This window comes from Lissotriton helveticus, chromosome 3_1, assembly GCF_964261635.1.
Source record: "Lissotriton helveticus chromosome 3_1, aLisHel1.1, whole genome shotgun sequence".
NCBI classification, from domain to species: domain Eukaryota; kingdom Metazoa; phylum Chordata; class Amphibia; order Caudata; family Salamandridae; genus Lissotriton; species Lissotriton helveticus.
The window spans coordinates 1,558,603,232-1,558,628,673 of NC_136061.1; the positions used below are offsets into that span (position 1 = coordinate 1,558,603,232).

The window sequence follows — 25,442 nt, forward strand, 5'->3', positions numbered from 1 at the left end:
TTATTTGTCAGCACAGCATAAAGGTCCTTGCACAGCAACAGCAGGGTGAAACTGACAGGCAATGCAGAATGTTACATTAGCAAAGCTCTGATCAGAACATGGAACTCATACAGAAACATAACATGTCGCATGCACTTAAAGGACAAGATAGCATATAATTCAATATTAACAAAACCCATAACAAAGAATATAACAGGATGGCTTTAAAATGACATCAGATATCACAGCAGTGCACACTTATGTGCATTACATCTACCCGGGTCTCTAAACCGACATGTCCCACCATATGATAGGGACTTACAGGTAGGTTGTCTTAACCAATTGTAACTACACCAATTACCAGATACCTTTTAAACTGAGCACTGGCCCTGGGCCTGGTTAGCAGAGTACAGGGTGCATTCACCATCAATATCAGAACGTCTTCTGGAAGGTCCTCTGAGGGCCTTGAAACTTGAGGTCCACAACACCAGCCAAGGGTCCGGAAGCTCAGATTTTCCTCTTGGGGTTTGGGGACTATAATTCCATGAATCACCTGGTCAAATCCAGTAAAGCCAGGTGAAGCTGGTCAGCTGGGTGTGCCCTTGTTGAAGATGATGCAGGTGACTTCTCCCAGCACTTTTCTTCCTGTTGCTGATCAGGGAGTTCACTTCTTGATATTTGGCACAAAGCAAAGTCCTTTCTTTTTGGAGCCTTGATAGTGCAGCATGTACAATCCTTATGAGAGCAGTCCTCTCTTGTGCAGTGCAAGGGTTAAGCAGGGCAGTCCTTCTTCTGATGTTTCAAAGCAGGGATCTGAGGTGCAGAGAGCTCTCCCATATTTATTCCAGATTCTAGTTTGGAAAGGGGGGCCACTCTCAACCAATGGGGTTCAAGTTGCGACCCTCTGTAATGACCACTTCCTGGGAAGTGTGGCATATTTTTGTCCCAGAATCTCTACAAAAATCAAAATGGAGAAAATGCATTTTTGAAGTTCTGGACTGGCTTTCCCAACCCACAGGTGTGGCTCACCTTTCCCTACAATCTCCTTCCAGTTACTTTCCTAATCTAATTAGAGGGGCTCCCATCTGGGGGTACGGGAAGTGGGGATGGGCCTGGTTCTTGTGCAATCTGTACTTCTCCCTTTAAAGACCAGTTTGGCTACCCAGCCCCCTTCCTGTCTTGGCATCAGCAGGCATCAGATCTCCTCCTACTAGGTGTCTCTATTGTTTCAGCCCGAGGCTTCTTCACATCTAAGCAAGGAGCAGCTTGACACAGGCTATCAAAGGCTTACCCGTCAGAAGAGGCTGCCCAAAGCCTGCTGCAGGTAACTTAAGTAAAGCAAGTTCTAAAAGTACTTACCTGCAATAGTTATGATAGATTCCACCTTGGCAAGTTGTTATATTGATTGTAACTATTATTTTGACACTTTAAATTATGTTGCTAGTTCACACCTGTCAAAAGTTAGACCTTATTAAAGTTTTAATAAAGCATTCCCATGTTTGCTTATGGAGCTAGCAGCATTACAATGGGGAAAAATGACGTTGGCTGCTTTTCCCTTACATATAAAACATATTTCATAATGTCCCTGCTTTTAATTACAAGGCACCCTACCCTTGGGACACCTAGGGAAGATCTTAGGGTGACTTACATGTAATAAAAGGGCAGATTTAGACTTCGGAAGTACTTTTAATTCAAAAGTTGAATTTGGATACAGTTTTATTGTAAAACAAGGCTGCACAGCACGTCTGGCTTTAAAATGACAGCAGGGACCACAACAGTCACCCTTAAGTGCATTAATTCCATTGGGGTCTCTAAACCTACATGGCAATATATACTAGGGGCTTACAGGTAGGTTGTCGGAACCAACTGTAATTACAATAATTACCTTATACTTTTTAAACAGAACCCTGGGTCTGGTTAGCAGAGCCACGATCACATTCAGAGTTAGTAATGACCAGTATTAGTCTTAAAAATGGGGTGACCAAGACAAAAATGATGACTTTCTCACAAGGTCATCAAAGGCAGGTCAGCATTCAATTAATTTATTTTTAAAGCACGTCTGACGTCCACTGTTAACAGTGTATAAATACTTTATTGTGTTCTGTTGATATGAAGTAGATATCAGGAAGGGAAAAGTAATGCAATTTTTGCTGACTCACTCAAGACAGCTTCTATAACTGGCCTTGTCAAAGAATATCCCTAACTTCCACAATTCAGGGTGCTTAATTCTAGGATTCTCTTTTTCTATTATTTTCTTGATTTTTGTAACACTGATTCGACGTCACGAACAGTGATGGATCAATATAAATTTGCATATGTTTCTGAATGCCAAGATGCAATTCAAATGTAACTCAAAATAATCATTAAATAATATATATCCACCTTTATAGCAATTATTTTCTTAAAATTCATTAATAAGAGAAATCCAGTTGAGTTGCTATACCATACCTGAAGAAACTGTGTGCACTGGTCAGGTTGACATAATCTGGTGATGCAATGCAGGAAGATGGTGCAAGGCTTCTGGTTTGCGTACTTTATGAAGCGGAATGTCTCAAAACAAAATTGGGCACGCTTACTGTTGCCGTTTGAAATTACTTCAGTCCTGTCTTGGATAGAGCAGCTGAAAAATTAAGATTATTCAAAGTGTTTATTGTGAAAGAAAAAAACCAATTTGATCGGGCTGTTCGAGAATGAGACTTTGAAACAATCCTCCACAACTTTTTATTAACAAGTCTTACCTCTGCTCTCTGAGCCCATGAAGAATAACTGATGTCTTAAGCAGCGCATGATGAGGACGTTATAGTTAGTTCACTAAACTATAAGTGACATATTTCTGTGGTCCTTTCGTTTTTTAATGTTAGCTGTTGTTGCATTACTAACTAACTATAGCATCACTGTAGGGTGTGTTTTTTGTGTGCATTTCTTTGGGGGGAGGGGGAGTTTACATAAGTTAAGGTCTTAGTACATGACCTAACTCTCCAAATCTCCAGTTCTACTTATTAAAATTTTGTCATTCTGGTCTTGTTTTATTTATTAAAGTCCCATTTATTCCTCTAACCTCCTGGTGTGGTATCCTCTTTGTGAGCTACCAGAAGGGGTAAACAGTTTAATTTGGGGTTTGCGTGTGCCTTAACCGACTAGGATTGGGATTGCTGCTTGATCAGGGCTCCCACTCCAGTCAACCAGTAACCAAATTTCTAACACTAACTATAGGCTTGGTTTTTTCAGTGAAATAACACTATATATATATATATATATATATATATATATATATATTCTTTTTTTTTCTACAATGGTCCATGACTTCGAAGATGCACTCCTAGCAGTTGTAGAGCAGACATGAAAAACCGGCATCTTCAATTGGGGTGAGCGTTATGTGCCAACACTTTTCAAAGCCGTAGCTTCTTCCTCATGGGCAGCTCGAGGCTTCAACGCTCACCCCAATTGAAGATGCTGGTTTTTCATGTCTGCTCTACAACTGCTAGGAGTGTATCTTCGAAGTCATGGACCATTGTAGAAAAAAATATATATATATATTTATATATATTTATATATATATATATATATATATATATATATATATATATATATATATATATATATATATATATATATATGGATCCAATCCTGGTATGGCGCTCAAAAGAACAGGCACCGACTCCGTGGATTTAGAATCAAAGGTTTTTAATCAAAAAAACGACTAGACGCGTTTCGGCGGACAAGTCCGCCTTGTTCACTACACACACACACACACATATATATATATATATATATATATATATACTCTCCACTTCCCAGGTGCCTCGCTGCACCAAACAGGACCACGGACACAAAAATGGTTGCTAGCCAGATTTTTATGTACTGTGCAAAAGAACGTGCATGCCTCAGACGTGTTTCGGACACCAGGCTGTGTCCTTGTTCACTACAAACAAAAGGGCGGTAAGACGAACATTTAAAAATCACAAAGGGTGCCAAACAGTGATGTCACTGCACAAATAGCAGACATAGAAAACATACTTGTGAAACAGTTTTGTAGTTCTTTGCCTTCAAAGTGCCTATACATAAAGTATCTCTACATGAAGTAATTTCATCGTAAATATTTTTCCTGGCATTAGTAAGTTAAAATATAAAACATAAATCTTAGATGTGTGTACACTCCTTTTTTAAATAAATATTTATATATATATTTAACTGGCTAGTTACTATTGACGTGGTATCATTGTATACTTGTATCAGTCATGCTGATGGCTTGATGGCATGCAAACACTTTCTAAGGGACAGATCTGTCTTTTTCCTTCATCAAACAGAAATGTTACTCGAAATGTTGGAGTTCTGTTTACTAAACAATTTCTTTTTGTTTGACGATCTATGGTACAAACAGGAGGTGGGCACGGCTATGGGAAGTTGCTTTGCTCCTAGCTTTGCTTGTATGCTGATGGGGTGGTGGGAGGAACAAGTACTATGGTCAGATGCAAATGTCAATCACACCAGTCATATTGCCTTCTATACGAGGTTCATTTACGATATTTTTCTGATTTGGGAGGGTTCTAAAAGAGATCTGAATAAATTCCTCACCTCCCTGAACAGCAATGATGTAAATCTGAAATTTACCAGCAAGGCAGATCAAACGGAAATGGACTTCCTTGATATGAAAGTTAGAATTGAGGAAGGGGCCATACAGACTAGCCTGTTCAGAAAACCGACCTCAGGCAATAGCATTCTGCATGCCAAAAGTCACCATCCCAACAGTCTCAAAGAGAGTATCCCGTATGGGGAATTCTTGAGGGCAAAACGGAACAATAGCTCTGAAACCAGGTATGAGATGGAACAAGCCTCTATGAGACAAAGATTCAGGGCCAGGGGATACTCTAACCAGGTACTTTCAGCAGCAAGAGAAAAAGCGAGAGCCAGAGATAGAAAGACACTCTTGACTAAAAAGGGACCCATAACTGCAGAGAGCCAGGAATCCAATAATGTCAGGCTGATAACATCCTACAATGTAGAGGCAGGTAGTGTACGTGAGATCCTGAAGAGGCATTGGCACATTGTCAGGAGCGACCCGGTGATTGGCAAAACAATCAATAAACAACCCCAGATAACATACAGGAAGGCTCGCTCATTGAAAGACATGCTGGTGAAAAGTTACTTTAAGACCCCCAAAAAAACAAAAGATTGGCTAAAAGAACAAAAGGGATTCTACAAATGTGGAAAGTGCAAAGCCTGTGCCAATAGCAAAAATGTTAAAATGTACTCTCTCCCTACTGGTAAAAACGAACAAATTGGAAAGTTTATGAATTGTAACACTGACTTTTGTGTGTACGTGATTGTCTGCCCCTGTGCAAAGTTCTATGTTGGTAGCACTATCTTTCCAATTAAGAAACGCATATTGGAGCACATGAGGGCCATCACAAAAGTTGACATGAATTATGCCACTGCACGCCACTGGTTACGTTTTCATAATAGCAATGTTAACCAATTGTCTTTCTTTGGTATTGACAGAATTCCTGCGAATCCAAGAGGGGGCAACAGACTCAAGCAGCTACGCATACTTGAATCCGAGTACATCATCCGTCTTGATTCAAGGAACCCCTTTGGTATGAACGAGGATGAGGAGTTACACGTGCACATTGGCTGAAGACCTTATGTTAGGCCCTAAATGACTGTATATTATCTCTGCACGTGGATCTCTCGCTACCTCTCTATCCAGCTATTGTGTATGCTACCTTCAACACGCACTATCCCATTGGAGAGGGCTCTCTCCGATGATAGCTGCTGAGTTATGAGCTTCACAATCTAGCATAGACTTTGACTTCGGCAGTCCACACATGCTCATGCACGCAAGATAGTTTGCACTTTTTGAAAAATATGTCACCATCTCACTTGCGGGACGGTTTACTCTTTCCCTTGGAGCACACACCATATTTCCACCAATTTTTAACCACACAATCACACCCATAACTGTACCCCATGGTGCAGGTCCGAGGAGGCCGCCCATAGTCAGTATAGGGTTCACACCGTGCACCAATCACAGTGCTAAAAGACGCATTTTAGCACTAATATACTTATTTTTTATGGATTTTTAAGGTCCAATTTAATCCTTATATGAGGATGGGCCTCACTCCACACACCCCCCTAGCTATCCCTCACTTCCCCCCCTGACATAGCCCGACCTCTCAATTTAATTGATTAAATTTGGTTACGTCATCTGGTAGGATGAGACACAACTCCCTGATTTAAACTCCCTCTCATTCTGATGAACAGGTACAGTTATGGAGAATGCCCTGACCGGATATAGGCCACTTGGCAAGGTATGGGCATGTGTCTCTCCCGGCCATGTTCACTTAAAATGCGAAAGGGTCTAACAATGCAATAAGGCCACTTGGCCTAAAACTGTGTGACTAATTTGACTTGATATGGATGTGTAAATTTAAGGTGAATCAAGTCTAACATGTTGAAATGTGCGATTGGCCACTGGGCCAATATGTTTAGCTCAGTTTAAATTTAGTTTAACTAATTCAATTTGATTTGTTTATTTTCTCTCATTTACTTAATCTGATAAAACTGGTTAATTAAAACTCTAACAAAATGTAAAAAGCAATCCAGTAATACACAATTAATAGAGACTATGCAAATATGTTTACATGAAATATATTTAATTTTCCCCTTGTTATAAAAATGACGTCATGTAATGGTGACACCAATGAGTCTTTCTTCCATATAATTTGTAGTCCACACAGGCCCTGTAGTTCGAACTTTGGGATGTGGTCCTATGTCTATGTTCACTGATCCCCTGGTGCACTTTAAAATGGTGATTGTATTGTTTGCTTGGTTGGCTATCGAAAAAGACCGCTAGGTCGAAACGCGTCGCCAATAAACGACTTACACACGGACCCTGGAGTGCGAGTCTTTTGTGTTTCCTAAAACTAGGATTGGGAACCTCTTCCGACATATATATATATATATATATATATAAAAACACCAGTTGCCCAGAATGAGGAGGTCACACAAAAAAGGGGTCACGTACAGAACCGCTGGCAGCAGACCCTTCAGCCAGCCATCCATCTCATGCTGCGTGATCGCCAAACGCGTTTCAAGCATGTAAAGCTCTTGTTCACTGGCTCTCCCCCACAGATGTCATGGAAAAGCAGTTTCAGGTGGAACATCACTTTATTCAATTTCAGAGTCCCGCCCTTGTGGGCGTCGCAAAGCAGGGCATGCTGGTCTCTTTAGTCTTGCCCATCGCTGCTGACTCAACAGTTCCCTCCAAAACCCGTTTGGGTGCTGATTTGCCATAAGGATAGTTCACATAATGTTTACCCAAGTGGGCACATGGGATGTAAGTGCCGCCATGACATCTGTGGGGGAGAGCCAGTGAACAAGAGCTTTACATGCTTGAAATGCGTTTGGCGATCCCGCAGCATGAGATGGATGGCTGGCTGAAGGGTCTGCTGCCAGCGGTTGTGTGCGTGACCCCTTCTTTATGTGACCTCCTCATTCTGGGCAACTGGTGTTTTTATATATATATATATATATATATATATACCACAAAAAACTAAAGTTAAAGATAAGTTATAGTTAGGAAAACTTTATTTATGTTTGATATACAAAACACAAACATAACAAACATAACAAATTCAAAAGTTATACTTATTTGTTAAAGTTATCATGTACACACCACTTGCAAATTACTATAAGTCATACTTAAAACACACATGTATACTTGCGCAAATCCTTTAACTTAATATCACTCTTTCACCACCATACACAGCCTTGTCATTTCACTCGCCGCACAACATTAACTATAACTTGCCCCTTCTCCATGCACTAGCAATAGCCTTGGATATTGCATAAGTTATAGCATGTGAAATCATTGCATAAATTAAAACACTTATGACTTCTGAAATTATTTTATTTGCCAGAATATAGTGCATGGTTCAGTGGGAAGTTATAGTTAATGTAGTGTGGTGAGTGAGGTGACAAGACTGTGTACGGAAGTGCACAAATGATATTAATTAAAAGGTGATGCATAACTATAACTTTAGAATTTCTAATGTTTGTGCAGTTTATATTGGGTTTGTATACCAAACATAAATAAAGCTTTCCTAACTATAACTTATCTTTAACATTTATTTTATTTGTGAATTTCAATGGTTTTAGAATGTTAGTAACACATTTGTAATATTCATCCAGGTAAGTCTTGTGGACTGGAGTGTTATTAAGTGGAGTGTGCTTCTATATATTGGCATATCGTGTTGTCAAGTGTACTGTGGTACAGTATATTGTGGTATGGTAGAGTGGAGTAAAAAGGAATGAGGTATACTGGAGTGGCGTGCACTAGAATGGCATACAACAGAGTGGTGTAGAGTAGAATTGCATTTAGTGGAGTGGTGTAGAGTGAACTTGGATACAATAGAGTGGCGTATACTGGAGAGGCTTCGAATGTATTGACATACTGTGCAGTAGTGGTATACAGTGGAATTGCATAGAATGCATTGTGGTAAAGTGGAGTCACATCCAATAAATATTATAGAGTACATTTGTGTACACTGTACTGGCATACAGTGGAGTGGTATACACTGCTGTGTTGTAAAGGGTAGGGGCATATACTGGAATAGTATATACTTAAATAGTGAACAGTGGAGTAGTGTACAGTGGAATGGGGATTCAGTGGAGTGCAGTACAGTTGAGTGGTATAGAGTGGGCTTACGTAAAGTGGAGTGTGTTACAGTGTACTTTTGTAAAGTAAAATTGTGTAAAGTGGAGTGCAATATATTGGAGTTCATTACAGTACAGTGGTGCAAAGTTGAATAGCATATCCTTCAGTGGGGTACAGTGTAATGGGTACAGTGCTATAGTGTATAGTGGAGTAGGCCAAAGTGTTGAGTGATACACTGTAGTGTAGAACTGAGTAGTGTTCAGTGTAATAAAGTTGAGCTTAGATTTGCTAAGGGTTCAGACATACATTGGAGTGGCATATACTGGAGTAGTATATATTAAAGTGTTGTACAATTCCAGTGGGTTAATTATAGAAGCGCAGAGTCTAGTGACATACAGTGAAGTGTGGTTTAGTGGAGTGGCGCTAAATGTAGTCTTGTAAAGTGAAATAGTATACAGGAGATTTGATACAGTCCAGTGGCGTATTCTGCATTTCAGTACAATAGAGTGCACTAGAGTGGAGTAGCATACACCGTACTAGAGTACACTCCAGTAGTGTACCATCAAGTGGGGCATAGTGGAGTAGCATATAGTCGAATAGTGTAAAGTGGAGTTGCATACAGTATAATAGGGCACAGTTGCGAACAGTACACTATAATGGCATCCAGTAAACTGGAATACATGAAAGTGTAATAGAATACAATGGGGAGCAGAATAATAGCGTAGAGTATACTGGTGTAGATTGGAGTGGCGTACAGTGGAGTTGGATGGAGTAGAGTTGAGTAACGTACAGTGGAAGTACAATGTAGTGGTGTATACTGTAGTGTCATAAACTGGAGTAACATTCTTAAAATAGCATACATTGGAGCAGAGTAAAGTCAACAGTTATACAACGGAGTGGTGTAAGGTGGAGTGCATAAATGAAAGGAAATGTACTGTTAAAGTGTGTAAAAAGATTAGCGTATGCCTGGCAGGAATATCCCACAGCAGAGCAGGAGGGAAGGCACAAGATAGCTGGAGGTGGCACAGAAGTCGCTAATCAAGCAGCGAGGGGGGAGAAAGGAGCAAAGCGGCTATTGAGGAACAGTCGGGTGTGGTCCTTCAGGGCAGGTGTGATACAAGAACTCGGCATATGGTCACACCGCCAAAGTAAGGGACTTAACACAGCAGTGGGTGCCCCCGCCACCCCCACCCACATCCAAGTCACTGTACAAACCGGGTGTGGTGACAATACTGCAGGCCCGCTTCACTGGGCCTACTGCAGTAAAGAACCCAAGCTACCTCCATTAGAGCTGGAATCCCAGAAGCCACCTGGAATCCCCAACAGGCACCCCGACAGACCTGGGCAGGAGACGGTGAGTACCATTGGAGACCTTGCTGGGGCCCGCCCCCTGAAATTTTCCCCTCACCTGCTGTACCAGAAGTGAGAGAACACCTGGGTAGTAGTAGAAGAAACAGAAAGGAGCAAGACAGCGGAGCCATGATGGGGGGATGGTGCCCAGAAGCACCCAACAAACTAAATGGGATAAGTACACACTGCCCAGAGAATCAATGAGTGGAAGGCTTGACGAGATGGAATCAGATCCAGGGCTTCAACCCACCGTGGTGGTGGTGGGATCAACACTGCAAATATTGTGACAGCACTGCAAGGGGTAAAAATGGACCAAGCAGGAAAAATGGACACAGTGAACACAGAGGTTTCATTGACTGTTTTTAGGTACACTTTGTCTGTGTTCTGTCTTGCACCTTCCAATGCAGGAAAGTATCCAGTTTGGTATTTTTGCCCTATCTATTACCACTTTAGTAAAGGGTAATAGGTAGTGCAAAATATTTATAAATATATGTATGTATTTGCTTAAAAAAATATGGGACAGAGCGTGTTGCTTGCCGCAAAAGAAGATGACCACAACCTGAAGAAGCTCCGATGGTCCGATCCAGACAATCACTCACAAATCCAGAAAACCTGGATGGACAGGGCTTAGAAATGTGAAAGATGGGACGAGGTACACTGTAGCCACTGCCACTCTGATGATCGGAGCGATCTAATGCGGCAGTCTAGAGGATACAGCATAGGTAGGCCTGCAAGTCGCAGACTCCATTACGGAGGCCAGAATGAAGCAGGGGAAGCTGGGGAGGCTGGGAAGTGAGACAGATCCTACCAGTGCTGAGGAGACGCCTGTAGACCTGCCAAATGGAAACCCCGGCATGCGAGCAAGGAGCAAATAAACTGAGCTGATAAAGCGGCAATGAGGCCCGACGAGACCCAGGGAAAGTGGGGCAAGATTGGTGCGCACTGCTTCAGTGGGCTGAGCCAGGGTAAAGTCAGCGTATGCCAGGCAGGAATATCCCACAGCAGAGCAGGAGGGAAGACACAAGATAGCAGACCTACGGAACCTAGGATCCAGAGTAAGGGAAGTGGAAAAAGTGACGAGGACTCTGGTGGAGGGCACAAAAACACTCCAAAAGCAGGTCAAAGAACTAACTACCACGACAAAGGCGCTAAAGGCGAAGCTGGAAGGCCACAAGATTAGCTCCCGATGTAACAATGTTCATATTATTGGAGTCCCGGAGAGGAAAGAAGGACCAGCTGTAGACCTGTACATAGAGGATCTCATGCTGAAATTACTCTAACCCAAGGGACTATCCAAATACTTCTCTGTGGAAAGGGCACACCGAGTCCTGGGCATTAGGCCAAGACCAGGGGCTCCCCCGCGCTCTATAATTGTGCCCATTTTCAACTATAGAGACAGAGATGTAATCCTCCAGACTGCCTGGAGTGCCCCACCACTCAAAGTAGATAACACAAACATAACCTTCTTCCCGAACTTTACTACAAAAGTGCAGCAAGCCCATAGAACCTTCCTCGAAGTTAAAAAGGCAATGTGGGCAAAGGAAATAAAATACTCTTTGCTCTTCCCAGCCACAGTACGGGACAGCAGAAGTAACGGTGTGGAGGTTTTCCACCTCGGGTGAAGTATGGAAATTGGCTCGGCTGATGGCGGACTGCGGGAAAGTCCAGGCGCGCATATGGAGGCACAAGCAAAATGACAAATTATGCGACGGATGTGGCAGAAGATACCGAGCAGGGCTCCCTACAGCAAAGAGACTCTCGGTCCCATCCAAGTGATTGAGATGGATGTAGAAACTCTTCCCTAAATTTTGAGCGGAGAGATCATGATTTAAGGGCTGAAGAGCCTGGGGCAAGGTCAGACCTTCTGAAGTCGGATCACGAAAAGACACTGAACTCACCGATAAGACTATAACTTATGCATATTACTCCTTCTGATGAATCAGAAGTTGAGTAGTACTATGAGAAAGCAAGTCTTTGCGTTACAGAATGAGCCTATTAATATTTGGAAAAGGGGATTGGGGATAGAGACCGGCTGGCCCAAGTACAGCTTATGTCCGCCCGAAGTTTGTAAGTTTAATTATAGGGTGACAGGCACGTTGCGGAGTTTTGGGGGTTGGAGGCTATGAATCCACTGTGCAGGGAAGCAGGGATGGGGGCGTTAGTATGGGTTAGGGTTTATGGTTTGCATGTTTATTGTTCAGTGTATCAGATGAGTAGATGCAACACACTCTGGGAAGGGGAGAGGGGAAATAGAAAGGATCAACCACAAGCCTTCATTCATAAAGGAGGTAGTAACAGACGTTGAGAACAGGACTCCACTAGAAGGTAATAATGTAATACCAGACCACTGACACACCCAACCAAATACTAACCACTGCTCACACACACACCGGGCGAGGTTTAACAATCATGACCTGGAATGTTAATGGCCTAGGAAATAAAATCATTTGAACAATTGTGATGCAATATAATAAACAACACACCCAGGACATAGTCCTATTGCAAGAAATGCATCTGAAGGGCAACACCTGTGAGGCACTAGACAGATTTCGCTACAAGTTACTGGCACATGCAGGATTCACCTCTGAGTCCATTGGCATGGGAATATTAATTAAAACACCACTGTCTCTTGTGCCCCAAAAGACATGGCAGGATCCACTGGGCAGATATGTGGCCCTCACGGGGGTATGGGAGGGTCGATATTTCAATCTGTGCTCAGTATACTTCCCGCCCAAAATGCACTCAGTGACACTCCCTGAGCTAAGTTCACTGCTCCTAAAACTCCCCTACGGAGTGTTGATACTGGGTGGAGACCTAAATGCAGTAATGGATCCCAACATGGTTACGGTAACACGCTCAGTGAGGGAAGCGGGAGCGGATGCTCTAAAGGAATTTGTTGAGGCAATGGGGTTAATGGATCTATGACGTATACATAACCCTATGACCAGGCAATACACATATATGTTTTGGTGCTGCATCGTGGGAACTTTCGACTAGACTACATATTGATGCATTCTGTCACTGCAGGCAACTTCAGAGGGGCAATACATAGGACAAGAGGTATATCAAACCACTCGCCGGTAGAGTTGAAGCTGCTGGGACCCACTAGAATGCACGTACTACCACCCCAAATAGACCCCTGGCTCTTAAAAGATAAAAAGATCCAAGACAAAATACGTGAACAAACAAAACAATACTTCCAGGAAAACTTGGGGTTAGTGGAATCTCCCTCTGTCCTCTGGAAAGCGTACACAACAGTAATAAGAGGCTATGTACAGGCACTGGCAGTTGGGAAAAAGAAAAAACAGAAACTTCAATATGACACACTTGAAGAGGAACTGCTTAAACTAGAGGCTAGGACTGCTAAATCCAAAATACCAGACCCACAGACCAGTCACTTTTCTGCCTCAAACAACAGGAGATGCAAGACATAGCGGAGGGGAAAGCTAGGGGGCACACAAGGAGAATATATGAAATAGGCAGCAAAGCCACAAAATTGATGGCATGGCTGGAAAACAGAGATAGGGAAAGGAACTGGGTATTAGAGATTAAAAACCCTGGGGGACACTCCTGTACGATGGGTGAAAGCATAGGAGCTGCAGTTGCGACATACTACGGACGGATATATACATTTACCTCGACCCGAACCAAAACAGACTGTATAGAACTATTGAAAGATAATCTACCCACACTATCACAGACGGAACGTGAAGAACTAGATAGGGATGTAACCGCTGACGAGATATGCGGTGCGATTAGGGCTCTTCAGTCGGGCAAGGCAGCTGGGCAAAATGGCATACCTACTGAATTATACAAGGGACCTGCGACATTGGTGGCCCTGCATATGCTAGAGATGTTTAAAGAATCATTAGATCAGGGCAGTTTGCTGGAAGACCAAAAACTAGCCACAATTGTGGTTGTCCCGAAACAGGGCAAGTCCCCAGATGACTGTTCCTCATACAGGCCAATCTCATTGTTAAATACAGAAGCAAAGGTCCTAGTTAAAGCCATAGCAACCAGTCTTACTTAGGTTATAACTGCCCTAATCCATCCGGATCAATCAGGATTCATGAAAAGGTGAAACACTAGACTAAATCTACAATGACTGTATGGGGTGATGCAAGAAACAAAACTCTAACCGGAAGAGAGCGCAGTGTTGCTGTCACTGGAGGTCCAAATGGCGCTCGATAGCATTGAATGGCAATACCTATTTGCTGTGCTGTAGTGACTCGGCTTTGGTGCCAAATTCCGTGCATGGGTATAACTGCTATATACGAACCCCTTGGCCAGAATAAGGGTAAATGGTATAGTGTCCAGACAAGTGACGCTATGCAAGGGTACAAGGCAGGGCTGTCCACTCTCACCCATGTTCTTCGCTACAGCACTGGAGCCATTGGCGGCATGGGTCAGGAAAGACACACTGAAAAGAGGCACACCAGTGGGAGGAGAATGGGAGGAAAGAATCTCATTATATGCTGATGTTATTTATTTATTTATTTTTTATTAGCATTTTCAAAGACATACAATGTCCAAACATGTGAACAACATACAGACCCCTAGACAACAACATCCATCATCCAGTCTGCTGCGACTTTACATTGTTAACTGTAAATACACTTACTACAGTACAGCTGCTAAGCACAATTAATCAACTTGATACGTTTGCAAATATTCAATCAAGTACTTCCAGTAGTCTCTAGGCTTGGAACCAGTGGGTAGCTCGTCCTCGTAGGTTTGCAGAGTATCTTTACAATACGTCATATCCTGGATCCAGTCTAACCTTTGGCGTCTCTCTACTACCCCAGCACATTGAAAGTCTGCGTTTAGCTAGGAGCAACGCAATTATGCAAAATTTGCGCTTAGTAGTGCACACATCGGGGACAAGGCCCAGCAAGCAGGTACGACTAGTCCACACAATGTTACTACCCACCATGTTACCTAGCATCTGTATTACTTTTACCCAATACTCATTCACTGCTGTGCAGGACCATGCAAGGTGCATGAAATCTGCTATTTCGGCTTTGCAGCGTTGACACTTCGATTCTGTACGTAGACCATATCTACAAAGCCTTGCTGGGGTGTAGTAGGTTTGGTGAAGATACTTATAGTGTAGTATACGTAAATTTCCATTGGGTGTCAACATAACATACATTCCTCCTCTGTTAGTGGGTCATCTAGGATTGCATTCCATTGCTCTAAGGCACTGTACGTGGTGGCTGCTATGTCCTCCAGCAATTTGATATACAGTTTAGATACCATGTGCGTGTTACTAGGAGTAGTAATCAACAGTTGTAATGCTGACAGCTCTGGTAGTTCCGCGGGATAAGAAGGATATAGCTTCTTGACCGCTCCCTGTAGTCTATGATATGTGCATCTAAACAATAATGTTTGATTACTTATGTACGTAAGATCATCAGGTGCTTTAAACATGCCATTACAGTATAATTCCTCCATGGTATCGATGCCCACTTGTTTCAGCAGACCCATGCCTACCTCTTCCTGAGTAACCGATAATTCTGGGTGATGATGTAGTGGCAGTGCAAGGGTATATAGTGGTAGCTTATGCGCTAATCTACCCATCTTACGCCAGGCACTGTTTGTCGTATCTATTGTTTTTGTATCTCGATTATGAAGAGGGGGCCGGCGATGAGTTATGATAGCATTTAATGGTATTGGGAGTGCATCCCCTACTTCAATTGCCACATGAGTGAGGTAAGGGACTTGATGATACCAATAATGCGCATATTGCAATTGTGCACATAGAAAATAAAGCAAAACATCCAGGACTTTAAACCCTCCCTGTGAGTAGGGTAATGTAAGAGCACGCAACTCAATCCGGGCCTGTTTGCCTGCCCATATCAGGCTAATCACCATTGCAGATATTCTACAAAAAAACGCTGTTGGGGGAGTAATCGGGCTATTATTAAAAAGATATACAAATTGTGGCAAGATGACCATCTTTACAATGGCCAGGCGACCAGCCAGCGATAGTGGCAACTGAATCCATTGCCCTATTTTATCTTCCATTGCTCTAATCACCCTGCCATAATTCGTACGGATCACTACTTCTGGGTCTCGGTGATACCAGAAGCCAAGATATTTTACTGGCTCTGACTGCCACTCTAGTGGGAACTCCGTTGGATGTGGGTGTGTGGTGTCCGTCAATAGTATGGTTAGAGATTTGGACCAATTAATTTGGAGCCCAGACTGACGTCCAAATTTATTATATTCCTTTAGTAGAGGAGTCAAATGTTGCTCAGGGTCTTGCACATATAAGATCATATCATCTGCATATAGAGATATATGCAATGATCTCTGTGGGAATTGGAGTGCTGAATAGTGATGTCCCTGCCGAATCTTACAAGCCAGATGCTCGAGCGCTATCACGAATAGTAAAGGGGACAGTGGGCAGCCTTGCCTAGTCCCCCTCGTGATTGGTATGGCATCAGATATGTATTTGTTAACTCTGATACGTGCTGTTGGTGTAGTGTATAGTATTTGCACCCATTGTAGGAAGATGGGTGGTAATCCCATTTGTCGTAAAACCGTATGTAAATATGACCATTCGATAGAATCAAATGCTTTCGCAGCATCTAAAAGAACTGCAGCAGCTTTAGAAGTTGGGATCAAATAATGCGAAAGTGCGAAAAGTGTTCTGGTGTTATGGGCTGTTGGTCTAGAGGGTATAAACCCTGACTAGTCTCGCAGTATTAGATTGGTCATCAGTTGCTGCAATCAGGTGGCAAGAATTTTGGCTAATATCTTTGTATCTACGTTAATTAGGAACAATGGTCTATATGAGTCACAACATTCTGGGTCTTTGTTTTGTTTTAAAAGGGCAATTGACATGGCTTCTCTCAATGTTGGTGGTAACAGCTGCTTATCATGAGCATCCCCGTACATCTCAACCAAATGGGGCGCTAATTGATGAACAAAGGACTTACAGAATCCACAGGTAAACCCATCGGGGCCTGGCACTTTACCATTTGGAAGTGATTTAATAATTTCTGTTACCTCCTCTACTGTTATTGGTAAAGACAAATATTCTCTCTGTGTGTCTGACAGACACGCTATCGACACATCTTCTAAATATTCCATGATTTCAGATGGTGAGGCAGTGGGTTGCGATGCGTATAATTCACCATAGGTTCTCAAATTCCCGCAATATTCCCTGTGCATCATGTTGTAGTTCCCCATTTGCACCCCTGACAGCCAGGACTGTTTGTGGTGTGCGACCCATACACATTTTGGATGCCAAAACTCTACCTGGTCTACCCCCTTCACCGTAGGATCTCGCCCTCTGATGTTTTGTTATATATTTGAGTTCATCCTCTGCATAAGACTGGTATTCCGACAGTACAACCCTTATATCACCTAATATCTTTGCAGTTTGTGTGCGCTCGTACTCATGTTCCAGTGTGTTTAGTTTGGCCTCCCGTATATTAAGTTGCCTACGTATGTCCTTCAGGATGCCCGAGTTGGTGCTTATACAGACTCCCCTAACTGTAGCTTTAAAAGCTTCCCAAAGCAAGCCAGGGTCATCAGTGGTGGGGTTGTTTAACTCAAAGTATTCACTGATAGCCTGACTAATGGTGTCAGTATATACTGAATCTAGTAATGCTTTCACATTAAATCTCCAGCTACATGGGGGAGACATATAATGTGGTATATTTATAGAGAGTAGCACTGGATTATGATCCGATATTGTTCTGGGTAGGTGACTTATGTTCCGTGTCCACAGCAATATGTCGTCAATGCCCAACCAGTAGTCTATGCAAGACAAGCTATTATGCACTGCTGAAGTATGCGTGGCTTCCATACGCCCTGGATTTCGGGTTCTCCAAATGTCATTAAGGTGTGTTTCAGACATAATAACTTTTAACTTACCCAACGCCCTTCGGTGCGGCTCTGTTGATTTGCCTGATCTGTCAAGGTTTTCATGCAGAGCAATATTAAAATCACCTCCCCAAAGCTAGGTCGTGTCTGACAAATCATTAATTTTATGCCAGATTGTGTGATAGAAGTCGGGATCATCTATATTGGAGCCATATGTATTAATTAATGCTAATCTCTGCCCTCTGAGTTTCCCAGTGATAATAACATACCGCCCCAAGTCATCAGTGATAGTGGCATCTATACTAAATTGTGAACCTTTTTTAATCAGGATAAGAACCTCTCTAGAATAGGAGGAGTATGACGAGCTGTGTATTGACTCCCCCCACTTACGCCCAATGCGACTTTTTGAGTTAGGTGCAATGTGTATTTCCTGCAGAAGTGTGATATCAATATGCCTGTCAAAGTACGCAAATATTTGTCGGATTTTTTTCAGGTCGTTAAGCCCCCTAACGTTCCAAGTTATCAAGTTTAAGTGCGCAGGTTGTAGTCTATCAGTGGTCATCCCCAGGTATTAACACATAGTGCATTATATTGTAAACTTTGCAGCTTGCGCATCTCCTGTTTTTTAGTAAAAGCTCGGCAACAACGTGTATCATGAAGATAGCCTGGATCTCCATGATGTTTCTCAAGTACAATAACCTGCATAACATTTCCCAACCCCAACCCTCCCACCCACCACCCACTTCAGCATCCCAACAATGCCAAAGACATCCCCCTAGGGAAAAGAACAACATAACAAACCTTTGTTTGGGGAACACCCGCCTGGGGGTTCACACAACTCCATCCAACGTAGTGGATGGGTAAACATCCTTCACAACGCGGTCAAAACACCGCGGTGCCATTACGACGCGTCTTTTACAACGCAAGTCACTGCGCTGGAGGGCGCTCTAGACTAAGGAATAGTACTTTTACCATTCCAACACCTTCCCTACTGTACGTAGGCTGGAGTTGGAATAGTAAATCTTGCTATTCCTAAGTCCAGCACCCTACAGCGCAAGTCGTGGTAACGACTTGTGTTGTAAAAGATGCACTGTGATGTACCGCGATCATTTTGATCACGTTGTAACATCTTACATCCTAGTGGATGTGGTTAGGTATACATTAGTGATGCAGATCATATATTTCCTACAATACATGGGTTACCACAAATACCGCCAATTGCCTATGCCTAACTAAGTAGTATACGATGCAAAGAAGCACTTTCCTCCCCCTGCATATTCAGTACAATTCAAAGGGGCGCTCGACTTGGAGGTTCAAATAATGCTATATCACACTCCTCTAAAAGTATGATGCAGTCACAACTCCAATAACTTGCACATTACTTCCTCAGCTCTTTGTTACGGATATATTACTATTCACTTGGGTTAGCTTAGTACTCATTGCGTCTGGATGCAGCAGTCAAAAGTCCGGTGTCTCCAGAGAACATTAGGTACAGCAAATTATTTTATGTTAACAGGACTGCAGCGTCTATTATCACTGCCTAGTACAGAACAGTATATGTATAGTGCATACATTACCACCTGGTGCCTTTAGCATCTCCATTTCCTACCATACATAGGTTATCTAGTCGCATAGCATTCAATCATTATTTTTTTGACTCTGCGTAGGCTAGGTAGCTTATATGCCCGGCAGTAACCTCCTGCAACTGTCTCAACGGTCTCCCAGTGCCATGAACATAATGTATTGTATGAGTGTGCCACCGGCTCAGTCCGTTACCGCAATGAACACCATATTTCTTACCAGTCCACAATGATAGGGGTCCAGGGATACACTACTCTTCATACTGAACTTATTCCCAATCTTAGTTCTGTTCAGCATGTTTTTGCTCTTTACGCTTGCTGTCTATTCTCTTAATGAAGTCTTGTGCTGCCCTTGGTGTTTGGAGAATTGTTGCGCGACCGTCACATGTTACCCTCAGCCAAGCCAGGTAGAGCATAGCATACTCTATACCCAATTCACGTAATTTCTTTTTCGCCGGGTTGAAGTCCTTTTGTGCTAATTGTACCGTCATCATAAAGTCCGGGTAAAATGCCAGTGTGTTGCCCTGGTAGTTTATCTGCTGCTTTTCGCGTGCCATCCTCAAAATTGTATCTCGGTCCCTATAATTAAGGGTACGGGTGACGATAGGTCTTGGAGTGGCACCTGGCTGTGGTCTCGGGGCCAGGGACCTGTGTGCACGCTCTACTATAAGGATCGTCGAGAAGTTTTCAGCACCAAATATGGCGCGAAGCATGTCCTCTACATACTTCTCCATTTGTCCTGTGTTTGTGGACTCTGGACTTCCCGCAATTCTGATGTTATTGAGATGGGATCTCGCTTCTAAATCCTCTGCTTTATTTTTTATAACGTCTAACACTTTCTCCTTATCTGTGCATTTACAAGTCGTGGCATGTGATTCGTCCTCCACTGCAGTGATACGATTCTCTGCCTCATCAAGGCGTTCTCATTGTTTGTCCAATTTCACCGACATGCTGTCGACCCGTTGGGTAAGGGAGTCCAGCTTTCCATTTATGTCTTGTAGACTTTGTTGTATTGCCTGAAGAACATTTTCCATTACTGTGCTCGTCGCATTCTCAGTTTCAAGTTCTATGTCTGAATGCGCCGTCGCGCCCTTAGTCTATCGCTTCATTTCAAATGTTAGTTTGGACTGCTGTCTATCTGGCTTACCCGGTATTGAGCTAGACAGCACTGCAACCTGATGTAAAGTTATGTTGAATATTTCGGTGTGTGTGCAGCGCTTTGTAACTTCACCACTTCCAAGAGGAATTCGCCACAATGCTTTGACACCTTCAGCTGACAGCTAACATTTACTCCACACCACAGAACACAAACAATTGTTAGTAGGAGTGGTATTTGACATACAGTATTGTTCTGCTCCAGGACTAGTCCTCCTCACTGCGAAGGTAGATCATCCGCTGTAGGCTCCAAACGTGCAGCATCTCTGTATATGACTCCCCTATGTGCCAGACTCCTGTTGCAATTATCGCGGTCCAGCAGCCCTATTATCTTCGTGCAGTAGGCCACAGTCTGTTGAGTAGGGATCACCAATGGAAAATATTAGATGGCATAGTTTACACTCTTCCGCAGTACCAGAACTCAATAGCGGCAGCACCCTCTCTGTACGTGGTTTAAATGCTACATACATAGAACTCCGCAGCACTGTTTGTCGTCATTTGCCACATCTCAGCACCCATGGGATCTCTGCCATTGATCAGTGGGTACGGATTTCACCGCAGACTCGCAGCATCCAATAGCATAGTCACCGCAAGTAAAGACATCGCGCTGTACAGCACAGTGCACAAGCAGGAGGCAGGCTGGTCAATGTTGCAGGTCAAATGTACTGCATGAGCACAGCCATTTGTGGCATCGTACCGCTACCGGAGAATAACGTACATCAGTCGGATCACTGCCGTCATTGCGGTTCGCCATTTTGTAGGGGCGTTCCGATCTCCGCACTGAACATGTCTCTCAATCTCGTTTAATCGCCCTTGGCGCTCTCCAAAAACAAAAATTGACCGCCCCCTCCTTAGTGATAGGAAAGCCAGCAAAGATACGCATCCCCGGCGCCCCACACAGCTCCACCTTGTTCCTCACTCGCTCCGATATAGCTGCGTTTCAGGGCACCGCCATCTTGCGTATTGCAGTCCTCGCCACACGGCCAGTCCGCATTTACTGTTTGTCGGCTTTCGCGGCGTGCCACTGGTCACCCGTCCCGCACAACTTAGAGACAAGTCATTCCGATTTTCATTTCTGTAATCAGCGGTCGATTTTGGATCTGCACGACGACCTTTATCACCATATGCTGAGCCTGACTGGCAGAGCTGTCTCAGAAGGCAGCCATTCCTCAGTGCGCCCTCTAGCGCCCCCCATATGCTGATGTTATACTACTATGCACTAAAAGGCCCGCTCTACAGTGCACCATATACTCCATATATTTCAGTTGTTTGGTAGCTTCTCTTGGTATCAAATTAACTGGGACAAATCACTCTTGTTTGTACTGGCAGGGGATATACCAACCATGTCGACCACTGGAGGTACCTTATTGGTTAGAAATAAATTCAGACACCTCGATATAGTTATATCTCAAAATGAGAACAAATTTATGGATGACAACTTGTTTTCCCAACTAGACTACAGAGAGACGTAGCACACTGGAGAAAGTTACCACTCTCACTAATGGGAGAGCTGCAATATTTAAAATGATTGTAATCCCCAGACAAAAAATAGTTGAAAGATAAAAAATATATAGACCCAATCAGTATTGCAGCCTGTTTACATATGACTTATGTGCCTGGGTCAATGGCCAGGCTGCCTTTGGAGGCAAGATAGAGAATAACTGGTGTTGGACCATTTAAATAAAGGTCTGGGTGCAGGTATGTGGGATAACGTATCAAACGGGTAGCAGGGTTCTAAGGTGACGATAGTTAAAGTTGGAGCAAGTCGCTTGTGTGGACTCGAGTAGGATTATTGTGCCAGTGCACTTAGGGAAGATCCAGAATGTATATTTAGCAATGTAAACCATGCCGCGGATGTGGTCTCGAGTAGGGTTCCGGAACCATGCGTCTCCAGTCTTCAGTCTGTCACGACGAGTGTTGCCAACCTGACAGACTGAAGACTATAGACGCATGGCCATTGACCCAGGCAATTAAGTCATATGTAAACAGGCATGGTTATTAGAATGTCCTGAAGATGATCCCAATATTTTCTTAAGGGATCATAACTCCGTCGACACCTTGTACACCATATACACTTGTTTAAAATGTCCTAATTTTTGTGTAATGGTGTCTACTGTATATTCTGTTTGTTCTTTGAAAAATGTGCTCTTAACAAACATTTGCCCTTGCCTGAACCCTTCACTTTATGTTGTACATCTTTCTTGCTAAAGTTGTATACAGGCTTGTGTCCCACTTAAAACTGCTTCTTGTTTACTCTTTGTAAATATTGAATTGATTGCACATTAAATATCTGTCCGGCTGGACAGATTTCTACAATATAGTACTGATTGGGTCTATATTTATTGTCTTTCAACAATTTTTTGTCTGGGGATCACTGCCTTTAGAAAAAAGTTCAATTACCCAAAGGTCCCTGACCAATTACGATTTGGGTCTCCTTGTCCTTATACACTATATTTAAAAAGATGGTGTTACCACGTCTATTATACATCCTTCTGAACAGCCCAAATCGGAAACCCATAGAGTTTTTCCACAAGATAGACTTGGAAATAAGACAGCTATTGTGGGACGATGGGAGCTCAGGAATTGCACTACATAAGCTGCAGCGGGGAGTGTATGAGACGGGACTAGCCATCCCAGATATATGCAAGTAATACTGGGCTACACAATTAGTCACGATAAATGACTGGGTCTTTGCAGGGAGAAAGGAGCTTGCATACTGAATGGACTTCCGGGACAAAGAGGATACCTGGAAGCACTGTACAGTAAGAAAACAATATGAAGACTACCGAACCATACACAATTGACCGTTAGAATATGGGGAGAGGTGACCTAATTCCTGGGCTGAACATACCCCACTCAGGGATAGTGGACTCCTGAGAGAAGTGAGTGAACTAAAGGGATTCCGTGCATGGGCACTTCTGGGAATTGAGTATCTAGGAGATAAATGGAAGAACCAAAAAATGGTAGAGTTTCAGAGTATGCAGTCGGACTACCAAATGCCAGACGCCGGGCAATTCTGCTATATTCAACTGAAACATGCTCTGACATCACACGTCAAAAAGGACGAACACCTACCTGATAACACACCACTAGTAGACAGGGTAGGGATCCGATAATGGAAAAGGCCGCCTCCCTTATATATAAAAAAATTATGAATACCATCCCAGATCCCCTGATAGCACTGAGAGAGGCATGGGAGGGCGATGTGGTTATCCTGGAAAAAGAAGATTGGATAGAAGTCATACAAGCACTAGAGAAGTAGATATAAGAGCAAGATTTTGATTGATACAACTCCAAACTATACATAGATCCTATACAACTAGATGGAGACTGTATTGAATGGGCACATATGACGCGCATAATTGTATGAGGGGAAGTGGGTATCTTTTTTCACACACCATGGAGCTGTCCAAGGCTACAGAACTATTGGGATAAGGTCACAAAAGTGATGACAAAGGTGCTGGGACAGGTGGTTCCGCTGGATGCTAGATGGCTTATACTGTGCGTTACTGGAGATATTATAGGGCAAAAATACAGCAAATTGAGGCTAATGGTAGCAGATATAATATCTAAGAGAAATATAGCCAGGGCATGGGGGAAGCACAGCCCCCTACAGTCAAGGAATGGGAAAACAACCAAGATTGTGCTGTGCAGCAGAGAAGGTAATCTATCAAAGCTGAGGAAGCGCCCGGAAATGGGACAAAATCTGGGGTCAATGGGTGGAGTATAGGGGGCCTTGAATGGATGTAATGAACAAATTGGAGGGAGATAAGAGGAAAAGGTATTGAAAGACACGAGTCCAAGGGAAGAAGGGAAACTCCACCAGAATATGATAAGATATGCGCATCCTAGTGGTGTATAAGTGATCAAAACACTGCTCAGAATGTATATGCAATACCAAATGTTTATGTCTGTTATGCATCTATAAACTAAATAAAAAGAAATGTAAAAATATAAAAGATAAAAAAACATATGGAATAGTGCGGTATTACTGCGGAACCCCTAAAAAGTCACCTATATATTTTTGTAGAACTCTATGGTGAACTGTGTTTTTTTAAGGAGTGCAGTAATTTGTATTAGTTAACGTGTTACTCTGTAGACTTTTTCAGCATATTTTGATAAGTAAAATTAGAAAATAGACTGTTCCACGCTATGTTTGTCAAATATAGTTTGTTTGTTTGTTTTAAAACTTTATTTCGGCTATTACAGCCATAAAAGCACACATAGATAACAATCTCTACAATTCATATAATAGCATGGTTAAAACCTAAAAAAAAGAAGGAAATACAAATATCATTGAAGCAGCTGAAGGATTGAAATGGTGAGGATCAACCCACTGGAATCAAAATTCACTATTGGGGCAGCAAACAAATACAAAAATTATAATACGGGCGTCATTTTTATCAGTAATAATAAGTATAGACGATTAAGAAAAACATTAAAAATATCATTTAAACTAAAAAAGTTAAAAAGACGAAATGATTTTATAGCCTACATTTTTATCCGATTAAGGATCACAGTGATATTCTTGAGATGACAAGATTTACTAGTTCTCACATCGATCTTTCAGCAGATACCTATGCTTGCACCACATAGCAATCACAAATTTGTAAAATAGCAGCAACAAAAACTGGGTGGGTGTCATATTTTAGTCCCCTGAAAAATTCTCTATAATTTCTTATCCCCAGATTTCTGCAAAGTTGGAGGACCCATTTAGACCTGGCCTTTTTGTATGGCAAGCAGAAGAATAACACATGTATTTCAGTTTCTTCTGCTACCAGGCACCCCGGGCAATATTGTTTAATAGCGCCCGCCATTTGTTTGTGAACGCATGTAGCGGGAGCGTCCCGTGCCTAAATTGCAGAATATCAAATATAGGGCTAGAT

General features: G+C 42.7%; 1 protein-coding gene across 1 annotated transcript in view; it reads right to left on the reverse strand.

The window, feature by feature from the left end:
* The window catches only part of LOC144824276 (zona pellucida-like domain-containing protein 1), a 260,372-nt gene that overhangs the window by 97,703 nt on the left and 137,227 nt on the right, over window positions 1–25,442 (reverse strand). Inside the window, exon 7 of the mRNA XM_078683407.1 lies at window positions 2,428–2,599. Within this exon, the coding sequence (XP_078539533.1) occupies window positions 2,428–2,599 (172 nt within the window). The remainder of the gene's footprint in view (window positions 1–2,427; window positions 2,600–25,442) is intronic.